General features: G+C 33.2%; 1 protein-coding gene across 17 annotated transcripts in view; it reads right to left on the bottom strand.

The window, feature by feature from the left end:
• Nucleotides 1-886: 886 nt before the first annotated feature.
• The window catches only part of LOC145249706 (filamin-A-like), a 302,081-nt gene continuing 281,514 nt past the window's right edge, over nucleotides 887-21,453 (bottom strand). For 11 of the 17 annotated variants that reach the window (XM_080111571.1, XM_080111573.1, XM_080111575.1 and 8 more), the window contains 10 exons: nucleotides 17,761-17,925; nucleotides 17,201-17,302; nucleotides 16,662-16,799; nucleotides 16,430-16,560; nucleotides 15,234-15,351; nucleotides 12,790-12,816; nucleotides 5,690-5,860; nucleotides 4,285-4,500; nucleotides 2,801-2,998; nucleotides 887-1,548 (listed from right to left, as the gene is read on the bottom strand). In XM_080111571.1, the coding sequence (XP_079967697.1) occupies nucleotides 1,361-1,548; nucleotides 2,801-2,998; nucleotides 4,285-4,500; nucleotides 5,690-5,860; nucleotides 12,790-12,816; nucleotides 15,234-15,351; nucleotides 16,430-16,560; nucleotides 16,662-16,799; nucleotides 17,201-17,302; nucleotides 17,761-17,925 (1,454 nt within the window). In that variant the 3' untranslated portion in view covers nucleotides 887-1,360. The remainder of the gene's footprint in view (nucleotides 1,549-2,800; nucleotides 2,999-4,284; nucleotides 4,501-5,689; nucleotides 5,861-12,789; nucleotides 12,817-15,233; nucleotides 15,352-16,429; nucleotides 16,561-16,661; nucleotides 16,800-17,200; nucleotides 17,303-17,760; nucleotides 17,926-21,453) is intronic. The other 6 variants (XM_080111574.1, XM_080111577.1, XM_080111579.1 and 3 more) reach the window with 1 other exon arrangement.

Here is a 21,453-nt window from a genome sequence, read left to right as displayed (position 1 = left end):
GTGTAAGAATGGGGATCCCCTGCTAGCAAACCCTTGGTGTGGCAACAGGACTCTGCACCAGCTCACAAGTCCAAACAGACCCAGGCTTGATTTCAGAAGAGTACTATTACTGTACCCTTGTAGGTTAGGGGTGTCCATTCCAATTGCCGTTCTTAACATGAGGTTGGTGGTTGGACTACAATTTTAATTTTGTACGTGGGGAAGGGGAAGGGATGCTAACACCAGGCAATGCCAGTTAACAGGTCCTGCTAGTATAAAATACAGCAGAGTCCATATTATGCATAAGTATAAAACATGTTGCGATATTGCATCTATACCAAAACCGGCAAACACTATAGCCCAGTAAAAAAAAAAATAGTAAAAGAAAAGAAAACAAAGAAATAATTTAGAAAATTCATTTTATTTATTCAAATATTTTTTTTTTTTGTTTTTTAAAAAAAAAAAAAATCGTAGAAATTTCAACAAAAATTGTCAGCAATGCAAACATTTAAAAAAAAAAAAAAAAAAAAAATTGCAGGGGAGAAAAATCCCTCTTTTCGTTTGTACAAAACTGTCGCTAACAAAAATAAGCATGAATTCTGACATTCCTTTAGACAGTTAGCGACTGCCTTTGGCACTCACCCACATAATAGCGGCAGATTTAGCTTCTTTTTTTTACGAGAGGGCCGGGCGGAGGGAGGGTACTGATTGTAGAAGTTTTTAGTTATACAAAATAACTAAAACAAAATGGAGCTTTTAAATGACAAGCAATAATTAAAAATAGAATTTATAAGATTTTTCAATTTTTTTTCAGCATTTTTCTTGAAATTCAAAAAAGGTGATTAGACGAAAATAAATATTTAAAAAAAAACAAAACAAAAACTTAAAATGTCATGAATTAAAGCACTTGTTTTTAAAATATTACCTTTTAACATCACCTTTATTATTTTACTATTTTTTTTTTATTTGTTTTTATTTCATAAAGAAAATATTAATAAAAATATTTAAATCCTAACGAGGAAGTGGTTTCACAATTCAAATATAAATTTTTTTTTCATTTAAAAAATTTTTTTTTTTTTCTTAGAAACGATTTGAAATCTGCCATTTTATATATATATTTTTTTGTTTTAATTTTTTTTTAATCTTGAGTGAGCAAGTCTCGAAAAAAAAAAAAAAATAAATAAAATAAGATCAATTTGCACTGCCGCCAGATCGGTCTCAAACAATGTGTCCCTATTGAGATTCTGCAGACAGCATCGTAGGGAGTGGTTCGTAGGAATAGAGGGTGGGGGAAGGTAAGTTTCTGCTGCCTGTGAGTCCACGAATTAAACAAAACGCAAGTAAGTCTGTGTGCGAGTATACAAACACTTATTGCCGTCTTCTACTGCACTTCAACGTGGAAAGGACTGCCTGGGATATGGTCTTCGCCCCATTTGACAATCAGCATATATTCACCCTGCTCTTTCACAAAATAGGAGATGGTATATTGGTTGTTGCCAATGTGTTTGACAATTAACTCCTCGCAAGGACCTTTCGGACCCCGCATACCAACAAACATTATGTTCACACCTGAAAAAGAAAAGTAGGCAATTTTTTTTAATTATTTCAGAAAAAAAAAAAAAAAAAAAAAAAAAGCCGAGCATACAGTCATACGTAAAAAAATTACTTTCATTGTGACTAATGTTTTTGCAAAATTTAAAAATGTGTTTGAGAAAAGTGCGAACAAATGAATGAGCAATTCAGGTGCAATTTTATCTCTATAATGCCCTCCTGGGGGACGAGGGAGGGAACCAGAGTTATCTAAGTTTGTGCAAAATTTAAAAATCCAAGGAGTGGTTATTGAGAAAATAACAGCTAAGCAGGAGTGAATTACTAGGTCCAATCTTTTTGTTGGGGGTCGAGGAGGACAAAATTTTTTTTTTTTTTTTTTTTTTATGAAAGGGATTTTTTTTTTATTAAATTGAAAACCCATTTTCTTTAAATTGCAGATTTGGCGACTTGGTTATTTTTGAGCTCAGCTTGGTTTGACAATTCATCATAAAACAAAAAACTGACACCTGAGCAGCAACAGCAAATGGTATGACCAATTTACTGAGAGAAACATTTGATGAATAATTTCACGAAATTGACCTGCCAACTGGCCACCTCGTTCATGTGACTTAACACCACTGGATTATTTTCTTTAGGTATATGTAAAGTTCCATGTTTATGCTGATAAACCAGACAATAGACCACTTTGAAGACAACATTTGACATGTTATTGCCAAAATATAGGCTAACTTAATGCGTAGAGTTTGAATATTGGACCTCTAGATTATGTCATATACATGCAAACTGCAGGGTCATCTCCAAAATTTTATTGAAAATATAAAATCCAAAAATGAATCTTCAGAATAAACCACATTTGTATAAGAATATTTATGCAATATACTTGAAAACATTTGTATGTACAGGATTTCAGTAATGGCATGGTGTCCAGTATCAATAATAGAGTTTTTTTGTTTTTTTTTTACTACTATTATAGAAAGGAATTTCACTTCAAAATTAATACTATATCTCTTTTGGTAAGAAAAGAGCCAACAATGAGAGGAACTATTGATTAAAAACAACTGAAAAGTGTTGACAAAGATTTGTTATCTTAAGTTTTGTCCCCTTCGTCGATTGTTTTATTCTTTAATTTTTACCATCTGATGAAAAGAGTATGTTTGAAAATACATGGGTTAAAGATTATTCTACTTTAATTCCTTATTTGAATATTTGATGGATTAATTCATATAATACATTCGATTTTTTTTTTTTTTTTTCCAACAGTGTTACTTACCAGCATTAGTCGTGTCAATAGTGAAAGTATTCGGCTTGCCACGGTAAGCAGTTTTCAGTCCAGCTCCATTAGCCACAACCTTGCTTGCATCTGATTGGAAGTTCTGGATACCACTGAAGCGTGTCGTTGTGCTCGTCTTTGTTACTGTCTCCACGACAACTGAGGCTTGTTCATGGAATCCAGAAGCATGACCATCTCCTGTAGATTAGGAAAAATAAGGAATAAGATATACCAATTTCTGGTTAATTCGATATCAGTCGTTGAAGGGAAGAATTTTAATTCTTAATTACATTTAAGATTCAATAAAACATTGAGCATGAAAAGTCATTTACAATTTTTTTTTTTTTTTTTTTTACTTGTTGAATGTCTAGATTTCTACAGCTGATTTAGTGTATATTTGCACTGCTGAATCAGAAACTGGTATCTATCTCTACACCAGATAAGGTTTTTGTGCAAAGTGGATTATGAGGAAAAAAAAAAAAAAAAAAAAAAAAAAGCTTGTGACAAAATCAATTATATTTTTGTGGCATTGTCAGCTGATTTAACACTTCATCCTAAATGTTTTTAAGAGAAAAAAATGTTTTGCCAACAATTGCTCCACCATTGTTCAAACGTCAGTTACAAGACTGATCAGCAGATGATCAACTGCTACTGGGGGCCATTTAAGTAGCAGAAGAGTTTTAATTTTTTTTTTTTTTTTTTTTTTTTTTTAATTACTTTCAAGATTATTTGTTTCTCAAAAAAAAAAAAAAAAAAAAAAAAAAAAAAAACCTGATAAAACCTTGAAAGCAACCAAAAGTCTAAATTCCATAATTTGGTATGGTGCCAACTTTGCTAGTGATATTAATCCTGAGAGGTCAGCCTTTTGTGCTGAGAAAATGATATGTCCAAGGTGTTTGTTGTTAATGCCTGTTTGGCACCAATTTTAAATAGTTCGGTCAAATCTTTGAAAACAACTTAAAAATTTTAGAAAACCAAATGTTAAAAATATTTCATTGAAATGATCGAGATCATTTTTTTTTTTATCTTATTTTCAATGAAAGACCTTTTTCGAAGACTTGAATTTTCGTTCTTGTATTAAGTCTTAAAAAAATTTATTTAATAAAATTCTATAACAAAATCATTAAAAAAAAAAAAAAAAAAAAAAAAACTTTACAAAAAGGTTTCATCGCAAAAAAAAAGGCCGACCCCGTTAGGGTTAACACCATCATCATAAGTCTTCTTGGAGAAAAAAAATAAACCAAGGATGGGGGGGCAACCAGAGTTATCCCATAAAATCTATCCTAGTAAACATTTACTTTTACCATGACTAATGTTTGTGCAAAATTAAAAAATCCAAGACATGGTTGAGGAAAATACAAACAGATGAACAGGAGTGAATTACTAGGTCCAATCTCCCCTTTGTCAGGAGAGAGTGGGGGGGACCAAAACGGTGTCTTTCACTTCAGTATATAATAAAAAATAAAAATTTAAAAAACGCTTACCTGTGATTTTAGCCTTGAAAGGAGATCCTGCAATGTGTACACCTGCATACCTGATGGTGATCAGGTAATCGCCAGGTGCGGTAGGTGTGTAGCTGAATTCATAGCCTTCTTCCACTTCACGGCAATCAAGTTTCACCTTAGAAGGTCCTTCAACTGTGACAGCCAACGCACCTGAACCAGCATTCACTGTGCTCACAACAAACTTGCACACATTTCCTAAAAGACAACAATGTCGATTGGTGATTAAAACCTGAGAATCCCATTCAAAACGGGAAAATTAATCAGACAATTCTAAGGCAAATTTTAGTAGATATAAAAAGAGATGCGTGCAATTGTAATAAAAAAATTTGTGATCTATTTTGGCGGCCATTTGATTGTTTTACCGCATATCAACCCTTTTAAGATTATTTAAGGTTGAATGCGGCCATATTTAATTTTTTTCCTTTAAGACATGGTCATAAAACTGTTAGAAATAGAGGCTACCTAGCTAATTAGGGAACGAATAAATCTCAGGAAGATCATGATAGCCATGACAGAAAGTGATGGTGATACATGTTCATTCACACAATTTTGAGGCAGCACGTTCAGGACTACAGAACACAAAGGAGATCGCTGGTCCATATCTGAGCAAACACTGATGTGATTATGCAGAGGATCTAATGTGAATGTATATTGTTACAGGTTTGGTCTGTTCAGGTGCAGCACAGGGCGGCATATGAGCATTGTGGTGGGGCACGAACCATGAAATAATCTTTTGGTAGCTCAGGATACGCAACATGTAAAACTCCTTATTAACCCGATCGGATATAGTAGACAAGTGGTAGTCAAACTCGGGATTGCTAGATATTACTCCCAGATAGTAAAAAAGATCTTTATGCTTCAAGTTCTTTATAATCTTCAAATAATTTATTTTTATCGTGTTTTTTTTTTTTTTTATGAGGAAAATTGTTTTTAACTTTACAGAACATGATTGAGTTCTGCAAAGGAAAAGGAAAAAATGTTTGATTGCATTTTAGGCCAGGAAGCCAATATCTCCAGACAGCCTGATCTGGTAGCATCAGTCAGTTATTAGTGGTACGGCAGGTACTAAGTGGCCAAAACAATTTTTTACCAGTTCTGCATAACTGGTACTAGTTAAGTCTAATAGAAGCAGCAGCACACCCATTTGTTTTGGTGTACCGAGTGCAGGTATCAAGAGGAGGGGGGGGGGGAGTGAACTTGTTTGTAACTGGATATGTTACTAATATATGATATTCGTTTGAATATGAAGGGAATAATGACTAAGAGGCACAAACTGGACAACAGGAAATTGAGTACTTGACAAACCTAACAGATTTTTTTGGTATGAAGTTTCATCCATTTTCCTTCCAGGAAAACGATAAGTTAGATATTTGTTATCAGTTACCTGTATGTCCCTTGAACAATCCTTCTCCAGAGGCGGTGACTTTGCCTGGATCAGCATCAACCTTTCCAACCAGAACACGGAAGGGACTGCCTGTAATGTGGCAGCCATCGAAAGTCACATGGACAAGATGTGGACCATTCTCACGAGGAATGAAGCTTACAGAATATTCACCTGAAAATAAGCAGACATTTGGAAATTTGTAGAGAAAAATAAAAACGATGAAAGGATCGCAACAATTACAAGCGGGGGGGGGGAAGCATTCACAGAAACGATTAATGCAACGTAGAGCACACAGACAACAGCGTGCAGAGGAGAGGTGGCAGATGCAACTGATCCCCCCCCCCCCCCGCCGGGCTTCTGATCATATTCAAATTACCTCCATTACCCCCAGTGAAAAAAATATAAAATAGTATTCAAATTACCTCCATTACCCCCAGTGAAAAAAATATAAAATAGTATTCAAATTACCTCCATTACCCCCAGTGAAAAAAATATAAAATAGTATTCAAATCACCTCCATTACCCCCAGTGAAAAAAATATAAAATATTATTCAAATTACCTCCATTACCCCCAGTGAAAAAAAATATAAAATATTATTCAAATTACCTCCATTACCCCCAGTGAAAAAAATATAAAATATTCAAATTACCTCCATTACCCCCAGTGAAAAAAAATATAAAATATTATTCAAATTACCTCCATTACCCCCAGTGAAAAAAAGATAAAATATTATTCAAATTACCTCCATTACCCCCAGTGAAAAAAATATAAAATAGTAGCCAACCAAGTTCTTTTCATTAGCTACTGCACGAGATACATTTTGAAAAATAAGGTCCAGACGAAAGGTCCAAAAACATCTATTTGTATGACTAATTTGTACAACTGTTTTAAACAGTTCATAGTAAAGTAAAACATGGCCGGTTTGTCTGCCACAAATAAAATTTAAATAAAATTTGAAAACTGTAGTGTTAGAAATAATAAAAGTCACTTTTACTTTTACTGTAAATCCAATATATTTCGCTATAAATAGTTTCATCAGGGTAGGAAGTTCGGTACATAATTCTTTTTGCTTCATTTTGCTGCGAAAGAGTGGGTAATGCCTCAAAGTAGAGAAATGTACGTGTTATTCTGTGGGTTCTTAACACCAAAATGAAGGAAAAAAAATGCTGTACCAGGACTTCCTACTCTGATGAAGCTAGGATAGCAAAATATATCCGACTAAAAATAAACAAAATGATTTTATTTCAAAACACTACAAAGTTTTCAAATTTCTCATTTAAATTAGTTTATAGTAAATTAATGTTTGCCGTTACACATTTGTAATTTTATTCTATTTGTCCACACAATTTTTCGATGCCATTAAAAGGGGATGCAAACTTTTTGTCTGATTAGATAAATAGTTTAAGTTATTAACGTATTATAACTTTGGTAATACTTCATACAATATGGAGAAAACCATGATTAGACTTTTGCCTATCCTTATGTTGTCAATTTATGCAACATTGCAAGTTTTGATTTTTTATCCAAAAAATTTTCTTCAGTGGCTTTTTTTTTTTTTTTTTTTTTTTAACTACAAGGTGGTCACCACTTATCAAGGCCCGGAAGCCACTCAGGGATAAGGGTTATTGCATGTACAGTACGTTAATGTTGAGATTTGTCTACTTAAGGAGGCAGTCCATCAAGAATTTATGTTAGACTTGAAGACATCCAAGTTGTAGTCAAGTGAGAAACAGGCATACGGAACAGAGTTCCACAGGCGTGCACTTCTAAGAAAGAAGCTTTGTTCATGGAATCTAATTTTTGGTTTAGGCACCGTTAAAGAGTGGGGAAAATTTTTGACAGTGGTTTCAGCTATACTGGTGTTTTTCGTGAAAGATCAGCGAGGGGGGACCAGGGATTGGAGCTCAGACGAGCACCTACCATGGAAGTAACGATAAAACAGACAGGCTCGCAACATCTCCTGTGGGAGAGAGGTTGCAGGGAGGAGAAAAGGGCATCCCCCACCACGCCACGAAGCCTATTTTGCACTCCGTCAAGGCAGGATAGAGTGTTTCTAGCAGCTCCCGTCCAGATGTGGCAACAGTACTCCATCCTTGGACGTACTTGGCTTTTATATAAGTAGAGAATTGCATCAACAAGATATCTTCTGGAGCGGTAGAAGGATCCTACTATTTTTTTAGCGACCTTGGCAATAGATTTGATGTACGTGTTCCATTTCAGGTCAGGAGTAAAGGTCAAACCCAGAAGCTTATCAAAGTATGGAGCTTCCCCTAGTAGAGAGCCATCCATTTCAATTGATGCCAGATGGGGATCAGAGCGTTGATGTAAAGATAGGAGCTTGGTTTTAGATGCATTAAAAGTAACCAGCCACCTCTTCCCCCACTGTACCCCGCGCTCGAGATCAGAGGAGAGAGAGAATCAGAACTTTGTCATTTACAGCCTTTGATGTGTTGCCATAGATGGTTGTGTCATCAGCACAGATGTCAACGAATGATTTAAGTATGTGTTTTGGGAGATCATTGATGTAGATCAGGAAGAGAGTTAGGCCCAGGATGGACCTGAGGGACTTCAGCATTAATACTGAGGGCCTCTGATTTCTGCCCATCAACCACTATTCTTATGAGCCTATCAGAGAAATAATTTAATGATTGAGAAAACATTTCCAGTTATACCGTAGCTGGAAATCTTGTGAAGTAGGCCCTTATGCCATATTTTATCGAAGGCGTTTGATATGTCAAGAGCAATTGCCCTAGAGAGGAAGCCTTTGTCAAGAGATTCACTAATCCTATGAGATAACCATTAGCACACCTGCTGTAGATCTAGCAGAACGGAAACCATATTGTATGTCACTAAGGTTATTTCTGCTGAGGTGGTTGACTAATATGGATTCCAGCAATCTGGAAGAAATTTACAGAGAGCCTTTGAAACTGTTTAAACAGAAACACAGACTTGAAAAGTTTATCCTAAATACAAAATTTCTTAACATTTAACGTTTGTTTAACAATACAAAAGCAATAAGGAAGAGGGATTTGATAAAAGTGTATGTAATTCAAATCGAATTGCAAATTTGAAAAGTGAAGTCAGTTCAGTTTGACAATGTAAAAAACAAACAAAAACAAAGCACTCTATTTCACAAGAGATGAACAAACATGCACGAAACAATGCATTTTGGAGTTAAGCAACAAATAAACAAAACCTTAAAAAATAAAGACAAACTAAAACAGAAAACTTAAATATGCAAGACAATGATTACCCTGTCAAAAAAAATTCAAATTGGTTTCAAAACATCCCCATAAACAAGATTAATCTTTATGTACAAAATATATTTATAAATATGGTGTATTTTCATAATAGAACGCTTCAGCCGATTTAGCCTCCAGACTTCAAGTGCATCTTTTCGATAATGTTGATTCCCCTCCTACCGTCTTTCAGATACAATAGTTCTTTAAGGTAAATTCTATAGAATTTTAACATGGTTATGCTTTCATGGCTATAATTGATGAGCGTTTTGGAAATTATCAATCTGCTTCAATTGATTTTCCTACATTAATTCTTGCATACACAACTCCTGAAATAGCGACTTACTCATGAGAAGAATCCCCCCCCCTCCCAATCAAAAAAAAAAAAAAAAAAAAACTGCCACTACCAACAGAATTTATTCTTCATAATTTTCATAGCTACAATTTTATTCCAGAATAATTGAATATGATTGTCAAACACTTAACAAAAGGCAATTGAAATAAAACATGGTGTCTGCTAATCCACTATTCAGTAAAACTCCAGTTACAATTTTTTATTACAATAATTGTAACTAATAATTAACACTTCTACCAATTAAGAGCTGATGAAGTTAATAAAAATCTACCCCACCACCCCCGATTAAATAGCAGGTTCAGTTAGAGCTTGAAAAGGTAGCACCTGAAAGTTGTTAGTTACGTCGGTCAAAATGCTGTGAAAATAACCAAGATAAGAACAGTAATTAGAATAATCCAAATTATCAATCTTAAAAAAATAAAGCCTTTCAATTCAACTTATAAAAACTATTTCATTAAGAAACATTTTTAAAAATGGAAAATTTGAAAATATGTTCTAGGCTTTTATTTTTATGGAATGTGCAACATTCGAGTCAATGAAGATACAGCATTAGGCTAAATTGCTGCTATAAATACAGGGGTACACCTACTGGAGGAATAACAGTAAAATGAAAACTGCCCTTGCTTTGAAAAAGAGCATATTTATGCTGAAGCTCAGCTTTAAATACATTGTAATTGGTTTTTAAATTTCTAAAAATAAAATTAGATGGTAAAGATATGAATATAATTTTGAATTCAAGATGTGTACTTATGGTTATATAAAGAAGGGGGCGTTGAAAAACCAAGTAGAAAAAAACCCTCCCAACTTTGAAAATTGAAAAAAAAAAAAAAAAAATCTTTTTTTCTTCCAAATCAAATGTTTTTTCATGCCAGTTAAACTTTTTGAATAAAGTTCAGGAGAGTGATGTGGAACATCAGATAATGAATCACTGGACGGAAGTGTAGAGAAATGTTACAGAATATTGAAAGCGTTTAGCGACAGAAAGGTTACACAAACTATCGAAGGCATGAACACGTATTAGTATACAAATATCACAAGACAAAAGATTAATACAAGAAATGAATTCTTGAAGGTGTTTAGCGACAAAAATGCTGTTCCAAACTCCAGAGTTTTCGGCACATTTAAGGCTATTGTCAATATACGCTGACACCAAATCTCATCAGATCAAAGTTAAATTACATTGAGTTTGATCAGACACTGAGCAGTAACTGAGGCGGTTTGGTCAAACAATCGCATCTCAGCCTGTATTAATTTATACTGGACCTTTTAACTACTTCCAGACTCCTAAAATTTAAACCGCAGCCCCTAGAGAGCTTTTTGGCACCAAAGTACGTCCTCTCTCACGGGAGAACCAAGCTAAGCTTTCTTCACTTGAAGATATCTTTCCTCTTACAAAAAGGAATTTTCAGCAGTCAACACAGCTTCGCATGTCTACAGATATTGAACGTGACCTGCCTATTTTACATTTAGTCGTTCATATTAGAGTAATATGGTTTACTCCAGTTTGCTGTACAATCATGTCAGATCACTGAAGTAACACAGATCCTGGCCAGTACCAGATGGGTGACTATTTGGGATCATTTAGGTGCTGTATGATATTGTAGGAGGATGGTCAAAGCAGTCCTACTTTTCAATGCTTGTTGTGGTGGCATGTGCACACATTAACAGTCATATGAAAAGATCAGAGTTTACCGAACTCCATCTCAGCTGTGGTCACAGAAATGATTGTTCAATCGAGGAGTTTCTTTTACGTAAATTGATGTTGATCATAATGCATTCCATTTTGCGTTATGTTTTTTTTTTTATTGCAATAATTTCAGCACTTGTCCCATAAAAAAAAAAAAAAAAAAAAAAAAAAAATAGATAAAATAAGACTAAAGAAAACTCTGCATAAGAAAAAAATATACACCAAAAATCACGTAAATTGATCAAGTAGTTTTATTTTTGCAAAGAAAATTTTTTAAGCAAATTTCAGTTTTTCTATGACCCCCCACCCCACCCCCCTTCGTAAAATTTCACAGAACTTTGGATCATTTAAAGTTATTTACATTATTTTTCCAGACTTTTCAAGTGGGCGAGAGATTGCCGACTTACTTAAAAAAACTTTTAAAAATCCAACTACTTTTAATGAATGCAATTCAGTGATTTCAAAGTGTACAGCATTGTATTTCCTGTCATGAGCGCATATATCTTACACATGTTTTTCATGACTGAATAGTTCTGGACAATCATCTAATTTTCTAAACTATACAAAACTTTTACAATAGCATCTTTTTTGCCTGCAAAGTTTGAACCCAAGAATCACAACCCTTACAAGTAAATTTACTGAATAGACTCAACAATTCTCAAGTTTCTATCAAAATGAAATCACTGAATGAGAAAACAATAGTAAATTACTAAGATGTCCTTTTGCAAAACAATATGAAAATTAGTTAACCATAGGATGTCAAACCTATACCTAAGCTCCCTATTGGTGCAATAAATGGCCTAAGTTTAGAGAAAAGAAAAATAAGGTGCTTGTATATTATAAGCAGATATAAAAATTCATTTTAAGTAACAAAAAAAAAAAAAAAAAAAAAAAAAAAGTAAAAATTCTAAAAATTATGGGTAGTACAGATGTTAGGATTTTTTTTTTTTTACAAATAAACTATTTTATATATTCCAAATTTCATTATGTTGACCATCTTACAATTTATTCCTTGAAGTATGTTGACATTCACAATTCTTGGCAGCACGTTTCATAGCACAGAATCAGTCATTTAATTATATCAATGAATCTATTTTGCTCTTAACTCCTCAGAAGAAATAGCATCCATCAACCCATCAAAAGAAAAATGCATATGGGCATAGGATTACAAAATCCGAAATTGGAAAAGTTGCAATTACCTTGTTTTCTTTTAAAGAATCGCAAGATGGTCAATATCATGAAACTGAATAGTCTTGTCATTAATTATATGCTCTGTAATTACATTGAGCTTCGTAAATTAATTGGCATAAATAAAAGGTAAGATATAATTGCAAAAAAACATTTCCACACATTTCGTTTTCTAATTTTAACAAAAGTTGAACGAAAGTAGTTTGTCATATGGATGGCTGCAGAAGAAACAAGACTGCATTCTTCAGTAATTTTTTTTATTTCTTATATTTTTCTACTCCATTTGTTGTAATTTCTGGAATTTTTACTAATTGATACAATTACGTAATTGTTTTTTTTTTACTTAAAATGCTTTTTTTTTTTTAAATATCCAATTATAATCTACAAACACAGAAAATCAAAAATTAAATTTTCAAGCTTGTTAATCGAATTAAGAATTCAAAGAAAATTTACACCTGTCAGAGGATAAAAAACACAGGTGTACCACCATTCAGGTAAGTGAATAACGAGTAATCAAATGAGGAGGAGGAGGAGGAAGAGGTAAAGGACAACACTTTAGTGAAGTTTAACAAAGACCAATTGGTTCTGTATTTGGAGCGAGAAGGTTTCAGTGCCAGTGACCCTTCTTACCTATGGAGCTGGGCAATGTTTTCTCAGCTGTGGGAGAAAAGCAAGCCACAATTGAAATTGTATGAATGAAAAAGACAACACATTTATTTCCAGGAGGGTTGAAGGATTAAAATAAATATATATTAAAAAAAAAAAAAAATGGTGATGGGGAGAAAGAGGCTTTAATTTGTACAAAACAATGTCAAATTTGTTATTGACAAATGAGAATAAAGTTCCAAACGACAAGGATTTGGCAAATTTTTTTTTTTGTAAATAAAAAAAAAAAAAAAAAAAAAAAAAAAAAAAAATGGAATTTTAGAAAATCGTGAACAAAAAAAATCAGGCGAGAAGCAAGATTATCAACAATCTCCTACAAATTAGCTCAGCAAAAGGGGACAGGTGTCAATGTTCAAATCGGCTTCTTTTTTATACAAGTTACAGTTTCAGTTATAAATTTCTAGAAATTAAACAACTACATAGACCAAATTCGTCTCAGAGCTATAAAAAGCCGATACCAGAATCATTCCGAGAGTAACTGCAAAGGTTGCTCTGGTAACGTGTTATGTTCAGTCATTTCATTCAAGATCATGTGTCGAATCGGAGGTGTTTGAGCTCAAATTGACAAAGTTGTTTGAGATCATCTCGAATCAGTGAAGGTATTCGGGTTGATGGAATTGTTCAGGATTGTGTCGCATGAATTAAGTGGTTCAGCACCATGCTGCCACGTGAACTTTTTTTTTGGTATTCCTTCTTGAAGCAACATTATATATACTGCCATCCTGCTCATATGGTTCTATCTCCAGAATTCTTGTAGGGGTTTGACATTTTTATTCTATGGATATCAAAGACAAAATTCTCCCATTTTTGGACAGAAGAGTCCACTTTGATCCGAGCTCAAAGGCCAAAAGAACTATTTTAAGTTTCATATTTTACAAGTGGCAGAATAGATTTTAAAAATACTTTTTGCATTGCATCTTTGGCAATCCAATTCTAAGAGGTGGAGGGTGATAAGTAGGGCTAGGACAAAACAATGAAAAGAATATGCTGTTGTCATAGTCCTAGTGATAACATGTATGAAAATGCAATCGCTTTATATAAATGGCTTTTAGACTTATCCCCTATACAAGAGATTTATATTTTGGTTTGTGTGCAAGTCTGTGCTTCAATTTGTCGACAATCGTCCCTTTTCCATGCCATTTTTGCTAACCTATTCTCCAAGAGAAAGGTGACCTTGATAGTTTTGGAACCAATTCTCCCATTTTATCTTTGGTTCTCACATTCCACATATGAGGTTTGTGATAAAGGGGGTTTGCTGTTCAGAGTTGGCGGCTTTCAGTAATTGGTAGGTGAGGATTTCATTCGTCTCATATTCGTCATTCAAATGTCAATCTATCCACTTCATTAACGTTAGTCTTTCAGTGGCTTTCAGCCACTACAAGTTGTCACAATATGAAACATTTGATCTATGTAATTATTTAAAGTTTTTAAATAGATTTAAATTTGAAACTTGACAACTTAAACACAAAGCTGAAAAACAAAACATAAAATAAAGCAGTGTCTTTGGCAAGAAGCATCAAGAAAAAATTTCAGTCAATTTAAGCATTTTTTTTTTTTTTTTTTACAAATGAAAAAAAGCAATTGCATCATGCAATGCAAGATTTCTAATACTAACACCGATTTTTACTATTTTTGAATAGCAAGATTAAATAAATAAATAAAAAAAAAAATCAAAAAAAATCGGTACTTAAATTACTAAATATCCCACAAGATAAAATAAAACTGGTTTGATAAAAATATATTTTAACTCGTTTGACAATTGTATGCGGGAAGGAAAAATGGGTGGTGGTACTAAATGTTTCTACTTTAATTTAAAATCCAATGAAAATTAGTATGCCCATGCTTTTGAATTTTTGTAAAGGTTTTTTTCTTTGACTATTAACAGAACTCTGGCATCATATATGTTAGATATTCATTACAGAAGAGAAAAGTTCCGTTTTTCGAAGATTAAGATTTTTAAAATTTGATGTTACAAGAATTTGCTTTATCTTAAACATACTTTGATTGGGTTATAATTTTCATGTGGACGCCATCTTAAATAAACTGAAAATAAAAACCCAACCAGCCAATGCCGAGTAAGTACAGTTATTCTTGCTAAAAAAAAAAATAATTTTTGCCATGAAGTGTAAAAAAAAAAAAAAAAAAAAAAAAAAAAAAAAAAAAAAAAAAAAAAAAAAAAAAAAAAAAAAAAGTATAAGAACCAAATAAAAGGTACTCTACAGAGGCAAATTGTTTCAATGGCTCAGTCAGTGCAACACAGACTGCTGAAAATATATTCAGGTTAGTTTTCTGGGATGAAGCGTCCTGAGACTTGAAATTCACAGTAGATAAACCTTATGCACAGAACATTTCAAGAAAACTGTTTGGATGAATTTAACCATTAAGAGAGTTTCTTGGATAGTACTTACCCTCATCAATTTCATGGACCAAAGCTTCGTCCTCAGCACCAGAGGGAGCAACAACTCGAGCTTGGAGTCGGCCACGAGCTCCATTGAATGAAACTTTGAAAGCTGCAGGTTTGTTTACCTAGAGACAGTAAAGAGAATTTTTTTAAAAAAACTAAAATTTACCGATAGAAAGTTTGAATAGAATTTCATTTTTTACAATGTGCAAATTAACCACAGAACATCCTGGGGCAATTTTAATTTTGGCCCAAATCCAGGGTATCCATGCTATTTTTGATTGCTGTATGTTCCCTTGGGAGGCAAATAAATAGGGACAGAAAGTGCATTATGAGGTTTATTTTGAAATGTTTATTTCATTAAAAATAAAATCCTAAAGAGCTGGTGATAAAATAGAAAGGTGTTCACTTGCACTATCCTTCCTCTCTGGTATGTACAAATTAACCCATTTCAGCTTAGCGGCACAAACATGGCACAGTAACAGCATAATATTGCATCAAACATTGTGAGTGAAAAAAAAAAAAAAAAAAGCCTAAACACGGGCACTGAGAATGCTCATTAGATATGTATATATGTGCACAGTCCTTCAAACCTGCCAGTCTGCTCTGCTTCCACTGAAGATTTGTCACTGTCACTGCATTTTTCTAATCAACTAATGAGCAAACAGAAAACTTTAAATTGAAATTTAAAAAAAAAATTCAGGCAAAAATGGGTTGAATTACACAATGCAATTAAGAAAAAAAAATTAGATTGAATTAAAGCTTTGGAATCGAATCACATTTGGTTTAATCGTTTTGTTTTATGGCATATCAAACCTTTTTGGGTTTTAATGTTGAATTCAGTCATTTTTTTCCAAAATGACTATACTTTAAGTTCTTTATATCTTCAAATATTTATTCATGGTGTTTGGTTTAATGGTTTTGTAGAGGTAAATTATTTTTGTTTTTGACTATGCAGACCATGATAGAGTTTTACAAAGGAAAAGGAAAAAAAACATCCATGGTTGATGCATTTTTGGTGAGGAAGCCAATATTTTCAGACACCCTGATCTGGTAATACCAGATCAGCTATTACTGCTCTGGGTCAAAGTGCACCTGGGAGCAATGGTAACTAAGGGGCAACTTCATTTTCTACAGCCCCCAAATGGGTTCTCACCACTGGATATCTTAAAATTATATTCAAGACAAAAAAAAAAATCTCACCTGCAAGCCTTTCTCTTGTAAGGCAGAAACGGACAATTTCCTGGCATCTCCAACACTGGGAGAAATGGCAACTCTGAAGGGAGAATCTGGGATATGTTCATCATTGAACTTCACGGATACCAGATACTCTCCTGCGGAAAGAAATTCAATTTAAGTTTATTTTAAAGAAAAAAAAAAAAATGCATAAAATTAAATAATTTTAATAGTTCACTAATAACAGCAGAATGCGTACCTGGTTCAGTGCAGACGTAGGTCACACCACAAGAACCATCTTTACGATCTTCAAAATCAATCTCAGCCTTTGACGGTCCCTCAACTGCGATAGACAGTCCTCCAGCACCAGCTTCGCGAGTATAAATGTTGAATTCACCTGCAGGAAAGATTGGCGTCGAATATATGAGCAACATCATTAATAATCTATCAAGTAGTTTTTTTTATAGAAGAATTTTAGAAAGTAATATGAATTCTAAGGCATTACAAAATAATCCCAAGCTTTGAATTATTTTGGAGTTATCTCCTTGTTTCAAGATTTTTCAAAATTGCGGTCATTAAATTTGATTTTATTTAAAAAATAAAACTTGATTAATTTATGTGAATGGAATATACTTTCATTTCATCACGAGTGCATCGTACAAATTTTTCTTCGTAATTTAGGGGGAATTTTGAACAAGAACCAAATTTATTTTTTCTTTGAGGAGTTAAAAATCGAATTTTTGATATCTGATAAACTTAGTGCATCTTTAGTATTTTATAGCATGAAAAAGAACTTACATGGGTGATGAACTTCTCCTTTCTCAAGACCTGGACCAGCAGCATGTACCTTGTGGGATCCACCTCCAGTGATGGGACCGACTGTGAACTCAAATGGACTTCCTGGGAAAGTAATAAAAAAATTTTTTTTTTAAATTATAGTTTTGATTATGGAAGTTTTGAGAATATATTTGAGGAAAACAAAAAATCCAAGGTCAACATTTTTCCTGGATTAACCCTCACCCCCTTAAAAAAAAAAAAAAAAAAAAAAAAAAAACTGCTTAAAGGTTTTGTTAAGTGAGAAATTTTTTGAGTTAAAATTATAATTTCATTTTTTTAAAAACATGACATCAGGCCTAATATAGTGGCCACTGTTTCTATTTAGCTCATTTACATAATGTTGGAACATTTCAAGCACGTTTTTTTTAATTTTACATGCATGACATCAAACTGATTTGAAATGGAAAAGATTCGTTAGTAATACAAGAACATCTCCAGCCTATGCAAAATTTTTTTGTTCTAAAAACATTAGTTTAAAAATATTCAGATCTTAAAGAAAAAAAAACAAAAACAACACATACCTGGAATATGCATATCTTTATGTTTGACACTGACTGTGTGCACACCCATTTCTTTGGGTACGAATTTAATGCTGTAGTGGCAATCATTTAAGCTTACCACGTCACACACTTCTGTTACACCTGATGGGCTGGTCACAGAAGCAGTCATGTCAAATGGGCTGGTGCCTGAAACCAGAAAAACAAACGCAATTGAAATGAGTAGAAATAAACAATTATTTTAGAGGCATTTCATTTATCGTCTAATTTATCAACAAATTGTTTTCAGCACATTTTAATTTCTTTAGTGAAAAGGAAATTTTTTTTATAATAACGTATTGCCAATAGAATTACAATACAAATCAATCCAATGGCCGATTTGTTGCTATGGGGTCGAGATTATGATTCGTTTAGTCCCAGTGGACCTGCACACTCCCAGGCTTTACCTCAGAGTAATCAGTTTTGCACTTAATCATTACGGAATCAAAATATATAAGAACCAAATATAGATACTCTACGGAGGCGAATTGTTGCAGTGGCTCAGTCAGTGCGACAGACTGCTGAAAATATATTCAGGTTTCAAATCAGTGGAAGACATGTCCGTTTTCAGACACATTAAAAAGCCCATAATATGGTGAAACTGTCGTCTAATATATATATATATATATGCATTCATTTTTATCTACAGACACCAGCATTTCATGCTTACGCAATCTTCAGTGTAGGTCAACAATTCCTGCTGGTGTCTGTCTGTCTGTCACACACACACGAGAGAGAGAAATTAAACGGAAATAATCCAAGATATTCATGGAAAAATCAAGTATTTATCAACAAATAAAATCTTATGAATATTCATTATATATTAAATTACTACAGATACAAATAAGCTCAATAGTTAACATTTTAAACAGAGCTTTTACAGTATAATCTGGTAGATTATAATCCATTATAAGTAAATCGAGGGTGTGATAATACAAGATCTTGACAAGTCATATTTATGATATGACTCTTTGCTATTAGTCTTTGATACTGAAAATAAGATTCAACATCCGTTTTATTAATAGGGAAAAAAATTATACTACTCTTAAATAACTTTGTCAAAATGAATATTTTGTAAACCACTAATCAGTCCTGCAAAAGGGGATACACGGGTCTTATGCTATACAGTTTTTGAATTGACATTACTTGTGGCAGAAGAAAGCTTGTAAAACTCCCTGAAAGTTCAAAATTTTTAACATCAATTTATATAAAAATGCCAATTATATGATTCAGCATATAAGCATTAAAGTCCAGATCAAATTGTTTTTTTTTTTTCCTTCTGAAAAAAAAAACCCAAAAACAACTAATATCTGGAAACTTAGTCATACGTGACCATTTCAAAAAATGTCTAATAGCATATATTTGGCATTAACTTATGACTAGCTTATGATTACCTTATGACTAGCTTATAATTACCTTATGACTAGCTTATGACTAAGATTGAAAGTTCAATTTTGATCAAGTGCACACCTCTTGCCACAACTAATTCTTATTCAAAAAGTTAAGAGAAAATATAAATTTGATTGTCAACTGGACTTTAGTCCACCATCAATAGAAATAAATTGTGGCAAAAATTTGTGAAAAGATCAAAAAAGAAATGACTTAATGAATTTTTACGAGAACAAAATGGCTAATCGACATTTTTCAAATGGACAAAACATAACATGTATCGGATGAAAGGTGGGGACTTGGACATACAAAGATAAAAGGAATGACAGCGATAGAGTACAGAATATTTAACAGCCGAGTTTAAGAAAGCCCCTACATGCATGTTTGAACTAATGTCAAACATAAGCCTGACGAATCTTAGCATGGATGAAACATGGAATATTCTGTGTAGCTTAACTGCCATATATATTTTATAACACACATACGTGTATAAATTTGCATAGCTCATTACACATACCCATTGCTATACATATGAATGTATAATATATAGTACAGAATTAAATTCCATACGGGCTCATATTGTAATGTGTGTAAACTAGGATTAAAAAATTTATATCGAGATTTTATGACAAGAAAAAGCATGGCAACAAAGCTTCAACCACTGGCGATAGTTAAGGGTTAATGACATTTTTCAACATGAAGATATCACCTATGTATGCCGCCATGTTTGTGTGTCAAGATAAGACATGAACATTGAAATAAAAATTTCCAAAATAAAAACGGTTTTCTCGTGTTAAAATTATACACTGCCTGGAAGGAATTTAATTCAACTGCACTTGCTATAAATTAGGTTTGTATTTTTTTTTGTTTACAAGTTCATGATAGTTAACTATTCTGGACCAATGACAAAATCCATAGCATGTTGATTACAATGTGTGCACGTACTAATATATATATATATATATATATATATACACACACTTGTCAACGGAAATACTTGGGTTTGAGAAGAGGTGAAGGGTTCATTAACTTTGGTGGGCAATCACCTAGAGATGGTGATTTTGTACATACACTGGTCCCCTTCACCTCACTGGAAATTGATAGGCACTGCCAGACTATTCTTGGCCAAGACTCCATGAAAGAGTATCCTCCTAAGACTCTGCATGAAAGACCGTATACTCACGATTCTGAAGGGTTATTGAACTCTTCCCTTATAGCAGAAAATATTTACAAATTATTAAGGTCCTATGAATTGATCCCAAACAAGCCATATTCCCACCAAGGCATAAGGTGGTGATTAGGGACCAGATTTATAGAGGTTGTCCTAATAAAAACGTAGATTAACACAAGTATTCGGATTGGACATTGGCTAAGTGGTTAACAGACTGGAAACCTGGGTGTGCCAAGCTCGAATCCAATATATTCTACAGAAACGCTTTCATTGAACCTACACTTAACCATGTTTATCTTGGAAAGGAGGTGGAATAAGATAATTAAGCAATGAAATTATAATTTTAAACAGGTCATAATTCAAACTATACAAAACTCACGAGAGGGAAACAAAACAAAAGACTAAAAGCAGAACAAAAAAAATAAACTTTACAATATTTACACATTGGACAAATTTTGAACAAAACAAAAACAAAAAAAGTATCGGGGGGGGGGAGAAGGTAAAAAAGCACAACATTCAATAGGTGTAGATAGGGAGTGGTGGGGGCAAAAACCAAAGACAATTATAAGTTACAACATTCCATGCTTTGCTTTTCCAAAAATGAACAAGAGCAAAGGTGTATCAGGTATGGGAGAGTGGTTCTGGTAGCTGGCAGGTAGGTAATGAATTATTAGCATAAAAAAAAAACAAAAAAAAAAAACTAAGAATTTGGGAGGGGGTAGGTGATTTTACTTACTCAGCCACATCCTGAAGAAGGCTTGTAAGGATAAAGGATGAAACAGCAATAATACATACAATCATAAGAGTAAAGACCCCTATTAAGTTTCACCCCCATTTTACAGGGTTTGAGGGTAGGGGGGCTTTACATGTGAAAAAAAAAAAAAAAAAAAAAAAATGAAAGGTATTTGGTAACAAGAAATGGGATTTTCAAACTTTTTGACTTGCTGACCCCTTTATATTTCAGATTTTCCTCCAGGTTACCCCCCCTTATGAATGCTTAGGAAATTTGTACATTTTTTTTTGCATTAAACTTTTAATCTTTTGACATAAATATCCAAATAAATTAATACTCCATATTGATGCAAAGAAATTAAATTTTGTCTTAAAAATAATTTTTT

Source organism: Euprymna scolopes, chromosome 28 (assembly GCF_053919585.1).
Source record: "Euprymna scolopes isolate OS-2025 chromosome 28, ASM5391958v1, whole genome shotgun sequence".
Classification (NCBI taxonomy): Eukaryota; Metazoa; Mollusca; class Cephalopoda; order Sepiida; family Sepiolidae; genus Euprymna; species Euprymna scolopes.
This window is presented reverse-complemented; position numbering and strand designations above follow the sequence as displayed.